The 11329-nt window shown below is 42.2% G+C and overlaps 1 protein-coding gene across 1 annotated transcript in view; it reads left to right on the top strand.

The window, feature by feature from the left end:
- Window positions 1-11329, top strand: part of RYR3 (ryanodine receptor 3) — a 397078-nt gene that overhangs the window by 163609 nt on the left and 222140 nt on the right. The window contains exons 42-43 of the mRNA XM_044436195.1: window positions 3173-3302; window positions 6071-6174. Coding sequence (XP_044292130.1) covers window positions 3173-3302; window positions 6071-6174 — 234 coding nt within the window. The remainder of the gene's footprint in view (window positions 1-3172; window positions 3303-6070; window positions 6175-11329) is intronic.

Below are 11329 nucleotides of genomic sequence, written 5' to 3'. Positions count from 1 at the left end.
GAAGGCATTCTTATCTCTTCTAGCTATTCTCTGGAATTCTACATTCAATTGGGTGTATCTTTCCTTTTCTCCCTTGCCTTTCGCTTCCCTTCTTTCCTCAGCTATTTGAAAAGCTTCCTCAGACAGCCATTTTGCTTTCTTGCATTTCTTTTTCTTTGGGATGGTTTTAGTTGCTACCTCTTGTACAATGTTGCAAGCCTCTGTCCATAGTTCTTCAGGCACTCTGTCTATCAGATCTAATTCCTTAAATCTATTTGTCACCTCTACTGTATATTCATCAGGGATATGATTTAGGTCATACCTGAGTGGCCTACTGCATTTCCCTACTTTCTTCAATTTAAGCCTAAATTTTGCAACAAGAAGCTTATGATCTGAGCCACAGTCAGCCCCTGGTCTAGTTTTTACTGACTGTATAGAGCTTCTCCATCTTTGGCTGCAGAGCACATAGGCAGTCTGATTTCTGTGTTGACCGTCTGGTGATGTCCATGTGTAGAGTCGTCTCTTGGGTTGTTTTAAAAGAGTGTTTGCTATGACCATCGTATTCTCTTGACAAAATTATACCAGTCTGTGCCCTGCTTCATTTTGTACTCCAAGGCCAAACTTGCCTGTTATTCTGGTTATCTTTTGGCTTCCTACTTTAGCATTTCAATCCCCCATGATGATAAGGACATCGTTTTTTGGTGTTAGTTCTAGAAGGTGTTGTAGGCCTTCATAGAACCGGTCAACTTCAGCCTCTTCAGCATCAGTGGTTGGGGCATAGACCTGGACTACTGTGATGTTGAATGGTTTGCCTTGGATTCAAACTGAGATCATTCTGTCATTTTCAAGATTGTATCCCACTGTTTTTCCTACTCTTTTGTTGACTATGAAGGCTACTTCATTTCTTCTGAGGGATTCTTGCCTGCAGAAGTATATCTGATGGTCATCTGAATTAAATTCACCCATTCCTGTCCATTTTAGTTCACTGATTCCTAAGATGTCGATGTTCAGTCTTGTCATCTCTTGTTTGACCACATCCAGCTTGCCTTGATTCATGGATCTTACATTCCAGGTTCCTATGGAGTATAGATCTTTACAGCATCGGAGTCTCCTCTCACCACCAGATACATCTGCAACTGAGTGTTCTTTTGACTTTGACCCAGTTGCTTCATTCTTTCTGGCGCTACTAGTACTAGCCCTCCGCTCTTCCCCGGTAGCATATTGGACACCTTCCGACCTGAGGGGCTCATCTTCCAGCATCATATCTTTTTGCCTTATGGTACTGTCCATGGGGTTTTCATGACAAAGTTACTGGAGTGGGTTGCCATTTCCTTCTCCACAGGATCACATTTTGTCAGAGCTCTCTATTATGATTTGTCCATCTTTGGTGGCCCCGCATGGCATGAGCTACGCAAGCCCCTTCGCCACGACAAGGCAGTGATCCATGAAGGAGTTCAATGGTATATCATCCCTTTATTAGGGTTAGGACTGTGCACTGGGGTAGGGTTAGGGTTAGAAAAACGAGGTGTCCTGGCATGATTGTGATGGTTGCAATGTGTTTAGAAAGGGCAGAAAGAATGAGCTGCGCAGAAAAAGCTACTCAAGGTTTTTTCAAAATCACATTAATTTCAATGGAACTTAAGCCATATATTAGGGTTCGGGCTGTGCACCTTGGTAGGGTTAGGGTTAGAAAATGGTGGTGTCCTGGCTTGGTTTTGATGCTTGGAATGTGTTTAGAATCATCAGAAATGATCTGTGCAGAAAAATCTACTCAAGGAAGGCCTTTCAAAATCACTTTATTTTCAACTGTATTTCTTCCCTGTATTAGAGAAGAAATAGGGTTAGGGGTGTGCACCTGGGTCGGGTTAGGGTCAGAACAACAAGGTTTCCTTGCATGCTTCTGATGGTTGGAATGTGTTTAGGATGGGTAAATATTTGAACTTTGCAGAAAAAGCTACTCAAGGAATGTTTTTTCAGTATTGCCCTCTTTTCAATGGAACTTTAATCCTGTATTAGGGTTAGGGGTGTGCACCAGGGCAGGGTTAGGGTGAGAAAAACGAGGTGTCCTGGTATGATTTTGATGGTTGGAATGTGTTTAGAATAGGCGGAAATGATGAGTTGTGCAGAAACAACTACTCAAGTAAGGTTTTTTCAAAATTGCATTATTTTCAATGGTATTTCACCCGTATATTAGGGCTTGGGGAGTTCAGCAATTTTGACCAGTGGTGGCAAACCTGACACTCGAGTGCCATAGCAGGCATGCAAACCCCTTTCTTCTGTTATACAAGCCAATTCATCCTAACATTGCCCCAGCAGCTGGGCATCCAGTAACAGCTCACATAGGGACCTTGCCCATGGTCAAAAAGGAGTAGCAGCACCAAGCCGTGACATCACAGGCTGCGACTCATTAGCCGAGACTTGTCCAAATTTTTGCATGGTTGGTCAGTGCGTTGCCAAATGTGAGGTTTTTTTTCTAAACTAAAACCTCAGTTTTCAGGTTTTATTGCAGTTTTGGCACTTTGTGATTTATTAGTGGGCTTTTGGTTGCAGTTTGGGCACTTGGTCTCTAAAAGTTTCACCATCACTGCTCTAAGGCATGGAGTCAAAGCAAATAACAACAATTTATCTTGATACAATTTACCACATAGATCCAGTTTGCATGTTGTCAGTATCCCACTGGTCAGATTTACACATAATGCTAAACCATGTTTTCTGGTTTCATGGCATGTTTTCTTACTTAGGTAAGGCTGTTGATGTTTGTATGGTTTCCATGCTTGGGTGGATTCCACATTCTGTCTTCAGTCCTCCAGCTGGCAGCAGTTATTCCAGCAGTCCTGTGGCTGAAATTCAGTTCCAGAATATATGGCTTTTCCCTATTTTGCCTTTTCTCCCTCATTGGTTGACAAACTCTCCTGGATGTGACCTCAACCAGCTATTGCTCTTCTCAGCCAAAGCAATCACTTGCTAGAGTAGCACTTTTGCCTTTTCTGTGCTGCTGCATTTCATGAGAACACATGAGTATATCTACCCACAATCACTCGTATTCCTGGCCACTCCATTGCTTCAGATCTTCTAAAGTTTCCCTGTGCACAGGACTCACAAACATTGCCATTTATTTAGGCTGTGTGTGTGTGTTAAGAATTTGAGCAGAAAGCAATACTTCCTGTTATTTAATAATGTTTTTCTCCCACAGATTGCTTTTCCTAAAATGGTGGCAAGTTGCTGTCGCTTCCTCTGTTACTTCTGTCGAATCAGTCGCCAAAATCAAAAAGCCATGTTTGAACACCTAAGTTATTTACTTGAAAATAGCAGTGTTGGACTTGGTATGCTGCATAATGTTAACTTATTTTCCTAAATTTGCCTTAGCAACAAGACAGCAACAATAACACAAATTTAGCTTATGATTTGTTAGCTTGCAATTCTGGTATGACCTTGATTTGACTGCTGCTGCTGTTGTTGAGATTGTTCTTTTTTTAGTAATTAGAATGCTAGATTCTAGAAACTATATTATGAGTTTAAATTGCACTTTCATGTCATCTAAATATGGTGAAAACTTGCAACACAATTCTATGCATGTCTGCTCTTGAGTAAATTCTACAGACTTCAATTGGTCATTCTCAGATTGCTGCCTTGGAAGTAACAAATGCTTGCTTCTTGACATGGGTTCCCTTTGATGTAATAATAGCTAGAATTTAGAGATCAAATAGCCTGATTCTCTCGAGGCTCCCTAAGGGCATTCTGTCACCATGGGATGGCATTCTTCCTAGAACTAGTAGTTGGGCCAAAAAGTTGCTCTTCTGTGGGAAGGCCTTTCATAAACCCAAGACCAGCTCTGCCTAGCAAGTCAGTAGGCTGGTTGGAATTTCTGCTGTTAAAGTGCAACTCAGTATATGATCAATGCATACTTTTAACAGGCAGTGATACATGTGACATCCTCAGCACCCAGTCACTACCTTTGGTCACAAGATGCTACAGATGGTGGTGCGTCTGTAGTTTACTGGTTCTCCTGGTAGCTGACCTTAATTTTCATTGCTTTGCTATATCTCAAGGTGAAGAAATGCCCTCTGAGAGCTTCTAGAGAAAATGGAAATGTGCTTACCATGGATGTCTATCTTCAGAGACTCCCAAAGGTCATTACACTCTCCCTCACAGGGACCTGCCACCATGGTTGGTGAGAGGTATGGCTTCTGCCTGTGCTGTATATATGAACGAGGAAAGCAGAGATTCCTGGGTTCATTTTCCTCCCTGTTTTCCCATTAACTATGATATGCCCCAGGCAGAGTATCCTCTCTGTTTTCACAGTTATTGTTTCCACAATTGGTGCTGAGCTTACTTTTACCCACCATTGGGTATGACTTCTGTGCTTTTTTATGGTTGGTCTGGGAGATAGCATTGGCCCTTCTCCATGAAGAGCAACTTTTTTGGTTCTGCCTACTAGTTCCAGAGAGAAAATCTATCCCAAGGTGAAGTAATGCCCTCTGGGAGTTTCTGAAAATAGACATTCACAGTAAGCAAATTTTTGTTTTCTGTTAGAATGCATTAGGCTCAACCAAAGCAGTATTTCTTCGGAGTCTCATGGAGGGCATTCAGCTTCTAGTTATGGTGCTGCTGCCTCCCAGAGCAAGTGGGAAGGCTCTCTTTCTTTGTCTCTAAGCTGTTCCATTCCCCAGACCAATCCTGCACAGAGAACACCTCAATACTTCCCCTTTCCTTTCTTTTTGAGCTGTTCTTTCCAAGTGCTTGTACCAAAGACTTGCTTAAAAGGAAAAAGCTGCACCTCAGCAGATTGAACTGAATGAGACCTGATCAAAAGTTGTAATGCTACAGCGATAAACTGTTGTTGTCATTTGCAGTAGTACCCTGTTTTCCCGAAAATAAGACCTAACCAGAAAATAAGCCCTAGCATGATTTTTCAGGATGCTCATAATATAAGCCCTACCCCAAAAATAAGCCCCAGTTAAGATCATCAGCCAGATGGATACATTTAGTACATCCATTGCAACACAATTTGGGGTTTGGAGAGTTATGATGATGTTCCAGAAGAAGATGGCATGATTGTATTTGAATAAATGTAGATTTTTGTACATGAATAAATGAATAAATGTAGATTGTTGTACATGAAAAACTAAGACATCACCTGAAAGTAAGTCCTAGTGTGTCTTTCGGAGCAAAAATTAATACAAGACACAGTCTTATTTTCGGGGAAACATGGTAGTACAAATAAAGTACATGTTAGCTAGAGTAGGATTTACTTTCTGAATAAATTTAGGCTATAATCCCTTACCATTTACCTGAGAGTAAGCTTTTCAGTAGAGACACTGTTAGCTCTACAAATTTTGGTAATCCATATCTGTGCAAATTACACCTTAATCGTGATAAGAATGAACTTCCCAATGATATTCAGAGAATATTATACTGTTTCACTTTTTCAGTGTTCTTAGAGGGGAAAATACATATATCTTTCAGAAAGTAATCGTTTAATCCATATAGATCCAACAGAGTGTTAATTTCCAGAGTGTTCTTGTATGATTTATCAATGGGAATCATATGCCTAAATGTAGTTTATAGGGGTTTTTTTGTTTTAATTCATCAAAAAAATCAGAGTTTAAAACCCAAAATATCCATGCAGTTCAGTTTTGAGTGGCCCATGTCTGACAATATGTCTAGGTTTCCCTGAAATATGGCTGTGTTGGCTGGTAAAGATTGTGGCATCATGTCCATTTTTATTGTGGGAAAATCAAGCTGCTTAGGTGTGCATGCACCACTCACAGATGATAGTGACTTGCATGTGTTTTGCCATTTGAAGCAGCATACATTTTAAATACAAGTTTGAAAAGGACAGGATGGCTCATCACTAAAACCAATGCAATTGGATTATAATATTGAAGAACAAATAAAAATAAATAATTAAAGCTTTTGGCCCTCTCTCCATAAACTAAGGCAACATACTGAACCAGGGAACATGAAATGTAAACATTTGTGTTTTTGTCTCATCCAAACTGCAATGTAACTGCTGCCCTCTGCTGTATAAGAAGCATAACTACAAACTTATTATTTTAATTATTCTGTATTGTAATATCTCTTTCTCCAGCCTCTCCTTCTATGAGGGGTTCCACTCCACTAGACGTAGCAGCTGCCTCTGTAATGGACAATAATGAGCTTGCACTTGCGTTGGAGGAGCCAGACCTAGAAAAAGTAATTATTCACTGTCTGAATTATTCCTCTGTTTATCTATTTTATCTTCAATCGTATCTTGCCTTACTTAGTGTGGCTTAATTTTTACTAGGCATAGTGTTCATTTTCATTATGTCACCACTCTCTTATTCTTTAGTAGCACAAAATATAAGTTTTTTTCATTATTCTAAATATATTGATGGCAATAAATGCATGAAATATAGGAGGAATACCCTGTAAATATGTGTTGCCTTGGCACAGGGGAAGGGAGATAGCTCACAAGATCAGAGCAAGAACAGTCTGTGACCAGAGCTGCATGACATGGTTGGGTGTTCAAGCTTTTAACTGCATGCATTTGTGTTTGTGGGTATACTTAAATGAATGTTCAAAACATCCATAATTTGGTCATTGCTGATCACAAAGGCTGTGGGAATTTTTTTTTTCCTGAACTTGGTTTCTTCCTCTTTCCCCTTATGGCATGCTCAGTGTTCACAGTGCTTACCACATGTACATCTCTGAGTTCTTTATATAAGGTTCCCACTTTCTCCTGTTGGTAAGCGCTTTTGTTCCTGTTTGAAAAGATTCATGTATGGAAATTAGTTTTCTTTCTGCAAGCAAATTCTTTTTTATGGATTGGAGTAATAATATCTATTGAAATTGAATTTTCCATTTTAAAGTTTGCACATGATCCTTAGTCATTTCATTCCTGTCAGATCACCTGTTCAACAGTCAGCCAGTTTTGTGCTCCTGTATCTAATGAGAGATACGGAGTGGGATTCTGATGGTGTGTTGTTATCCCCTCCTAATGTTCTAGGTAAATCTCAGCAGGTGAGATTTCATGTTTTCAAATGACAACCATGGGTTACCAATTGCATTTGGCTCATAACATATGGGAATGCACACACTAATTTGGGCATTCTGTAATAGAATAATAGACATAATGTGGATGCAAGAGCCAGTGATGCTCTCATTATCATAAACAGATCTACCTGGACCTTCAGTTTGATTGTTACCTCTAGAGTGGGGTGGGGGGGGAGGTGCATTCTGTATGGTTCATACCTGAAGACTGCTGAATCCAGATGATTTTCTGGTATCTCCAGGGCAATTTCTTGGAGCTTTGGTGAACTGTCCTGCTGAGGTCTTGGTCACTGCTTTGAATTAAGTGGTGACTGAGACTAGCAGTATGATCATTCCTAGATGTCATTGTCAGTGTTTGCTTGCTTTGGTTGGCACATCAACTACATTACTATCCAGAGAAAACAGGCATAGCCTCAGTTATACAGTACATGCACTGATTAGAGTAGATTCTAACAATGCACCCTGCATGGGGCTGCCTTTCAAGAGGACTGAGAAATTTCATCAGATAAAGAAAGCAGGGACTTGTGACTTTGGGGTTACATGGCTGCACTAATTCTGACCCAGCTGCATTTTAGCTAATTTCTGGGCCCCATTCAAAATGTAAGTAGTTTGGATGTGGGTCATCTGACAGACTATCTACACTTGTATAAACCCCTGCTGAATTCTGAATATGATCTTAGAGGCCATAGCTACTGACCCAGCACTAAAAACAATCAAGTTGGTGGATACCAGAAAGAAAGAACCTCCTCTCTGCTTTCCATATGGAATTCCAAGAGAGATACAGAAGGTTCCATTTGTGTCTACTTTTAAGAAGCATTTAAAATATATGTGTGTTCTCTCTGGCTTTTATTTGCAAATATTTATGGTATTTGCAGCTGTTAAATATTTGAAATTATATTTTAACTAGCTTAATTTAAAACTATTTGCATTTTAAGGTGCTTTTATTACTGTAGACAGTATCCAATGCTGTCTGTGTACTTGCTGGACAACATGCCACCACAATGGGAAACTAGTGGTTTCTAAAGCACCCAGAAATTAGCTAAAATGCTCATTTCTGGAAGAGGCCAGGTCATAGTACATAATGAGGAGGCTCTTTTAGAAATCACAAGCTCCTTGATGTACCTATGATTAGTTCAGTGGGTGCAATGAAATGGGTGAAAGTGCACAGGCAACAATGGATACTGTATGGTGCCTTGAGAAAACCAGAAAAGGCAGGTTGCTTACCTGTAACTGTTGTTCTTCGAGTGGCCATGTGCATTCACACATATGGGTGCTGCGCCTGCACAGTGCCTGTAGCTGGGAAGATTCAAAAGCTTAACGGTTTTTGTGGGAACTCCACACCCCTCCCTCCCATAGTATAAGAAGGCAGAGTGCCTGCCATTTCCCCAGTCTACTGAATACTGACCATTCGCCCCCACACGGAAGTGACAGATATTACACATTAAGGGTAGAACCAAAGTTTGCTCAAAGGAGACATGCAGGGTAAGTATGTATCAGATGGTACTGTAGTAAAGGAAAAAAAATGGTACTGTAAAACCCAGTCACTGACACTGAGTGGGGTCGCCGGGCGGGTTGTGTGAATGCACAGATGGCCACTCGAAGAACGACAGTTACAGCTGACCAACCTGCCTTTCTTCATTGTGGCCTCTGTGCATCACACATATGTATGGTTAGCAAGCTTACCAAACCTGGAGGTGGAACGGTGTCGTCACTGAAGAACAGAAGAGAGGACTGTGTGACCGAAGGAGCAATCCTGTCTGGCACAGAGATCAAGATGATAATGTCTGGTAAATGTGCAAGGGATAGTTCATATGGCCGCCTTGCAAATGTCATGAAGCGGGATGCCAGCAGAAAAAGCAGAGGAAGCCGCGACAGCCCTCGTATAATGGCCTCTGGGCATGACAGGCAACTATAACTTAGAGAGTTGATAGGCGAGTTCAATGGTCTGAACAATCCACTTAGAAAGTCTTTGGGACCCGATAGGGGATCCTTTGTCATGTTCAGAATACTTGATGAATAGATGTCTTGTGTTACGGAAAGATTCCGTACGAGGTCGATAAAAGGCTAAGCAGCGACAGACATCGAGAGAGTTTAGTGAGCGCTCCACTGGAGTAGACGGTGTAGGGAAGAATGCCGATAAGGCAATGTCCTGATTGACATGGTACAACCTTCGGAAGAAATGTAGGGTTGGTACATAGAACGACTTCATGAAAATTGAGGTAAGGAGGATCTATATGAAGAGCACAGAGTTCACTGGCTCTTCTAGCCAATGTAATTGCAACCAGAAAGGCAGTCTTCCACAATAAGAGGCATAGGTCGGTAGTCACTAAGGGCTCGAAAGCTGGTTTGGTGAGCACTTGAAGGACAACAGAAAGGCTCCGCATTGGGACAACTGATCGAACCGGTGGCTGAAGATTCTGCAAGCCTCTAAGGAAGCGATGGATAAGGACGTTAGAGAATACTAATGAGCCAACCACTTGGCCCCTGGTAGTGAGAAACCACTGCTATGTAAACCTTTATTGATGAAGATTTAAGTCCAGTCTGATGTAAAGATAATAAAAATTGGAGAATGTTTTCAATAGAAGCAGAATTGGCAGTGAAATGGTTGGCTTCAGCAAAGAATGTAAAACGCCTCCATTTAGCTGCATATGAGTGGCAAATCATAGGTCTTAGCGCAGACTGAAGAATGAACTGACTATCAGGATGTAGAGTGCTTGGGTCCGATGAAGCGGTTATCAGTATCAAGGATGGAAAAGCAGCTGCAGCTGGACTCCGCCGGGTTGGCGTTGAATGCGACAACACTGTCGGGACTGAGGAGGTAGTAGGACCTATCAGATAAGACAGGCTGTCAGATTGAGCGAGTGAAGGTCCGGGTGCCGCATTGCTTCGTCCTGCTGAGTTATAAGGTGAGGTATGTGGGGTAGTTGCTGGAAAGTGTTGTTTGACAGATGGAGAACGGTGGGGAACCACGGTTGGCAAGGGCACCAGGGAGTGATGAGAATTCCCTGGGGCTCGTCGAGAGTAATCTTGGCAAGAGTTCTCATAATGAGAGGTATTGGGGAATGCATAGAAGAATGTGTTCGTCCATGGAATCATCAGCGTGTCCCCCATCGAACCTGGACCAATGCCCACTTGGGAGCAGTAAGTCCTGCAGATTGCATTTGTGTGTGTGGCAAATAGGTCTATATCTGGAGGGCCCCATGTCTGGAAAAGGTGATGACAGACTTGATGATCCAACTCCCATTCGTGGGTCGTTGACATCTGTCTGCTGAGGACATCTACCTCCTCATTGTTGGTGCCGGCAAGGTGAATGGCAAGAAGGGTAATTCCGCTCAGAATGCACCAGTCCCAAAGTCTGAAAGCTAGATAAGCGAGGGAGGCAGACTTCGTTTCACACTGTTTGTTGATATAAAAGACATTCACAATGTTGTCGGAGACAACTTGAATGACTTGGCCCCAAAGGGTATTCTCGAATGACAGAAGGGCCTTGAAGACTGCCAGGAGTTCCAGATAGTTGATATGTCTGGCAGTCTCGTGGTCATTCCAAGTGCCTTGAGTGTGAAGACTGGCACAAAGGGCTCCCCAACCCATGAGGGGGGGCATCTGTGAACAGAGCTAATGTCGGATGAGGTGGTCGGAATGGGATTCCAACAGACAGATTGTTCTCTATCATCCACCATGACAGAGTCTGAAGAACAGAGGCTGGAAGATGATGAGGTTGGTTTGGTGAGTCTCGTGGGTGGAAGAGGCCGTTGAACCAAAGTTGTAGGAGCTTCATCCGCAGTCTGGTGTACAGGACCACGGAAACTGTGGAAGCCATGTGTCCGAGGAGCTTTTGTATTGACAAAGCTGGAACAGTTCTGTCCATGTGGATTCGTCAAATGGATGAACGAAGCTTCTCCTGCCATTCTTGAGGGAGGAAGGCTCTTGTAGTCAGGGAATCGAGATGGGCTCCAATGAAATCGATGATCTGTGAAGGAACAAGGCATGATTTTTCATAATTAATACGAAGTCCCAAGCTATCCAGGAGGGAAGCGTGAAGTTTGGATCACTGATAGAAAGCCTTCTCTAGATGAGGGGATGATCAACCAGTCGTCAAGGTAAGGGTAAACATGAATTCCCTGAAGCTGGAAGTGTGCACACACATTTAGTAAAGACCCTTGGAGCAGTAGCCAGTCCAAATGGTAAAACGTACTCAAACAGATTGGAGCTGACAGTAAACTGAAGAAGTCATCTATGAGATGGGTGGATGCTAATATGGAACTAAGCATCCTTTAAGACCAAGGAAGCGAACCAATCCTCTCTCCTGAGTAACAGA

This window comes from Varanus komodoensis, unplaced genomic scaffold, assembly GCF_004798865.1.
Source record: "Varanus komodoensis strain SLA01 unplaced genomic scaffold, ASM479886v1 scaffold3, whole genome shotgun sequence".
Lineage (NCBI taxonomy): Eukaryota > Metazoa > Chordata > Lepidosauria > Squamata > Varanidae > Varanus > Varanus komodoensis.
This window is presented reverse-complemented; position numbering and strand designations above follow the sequence as displayed.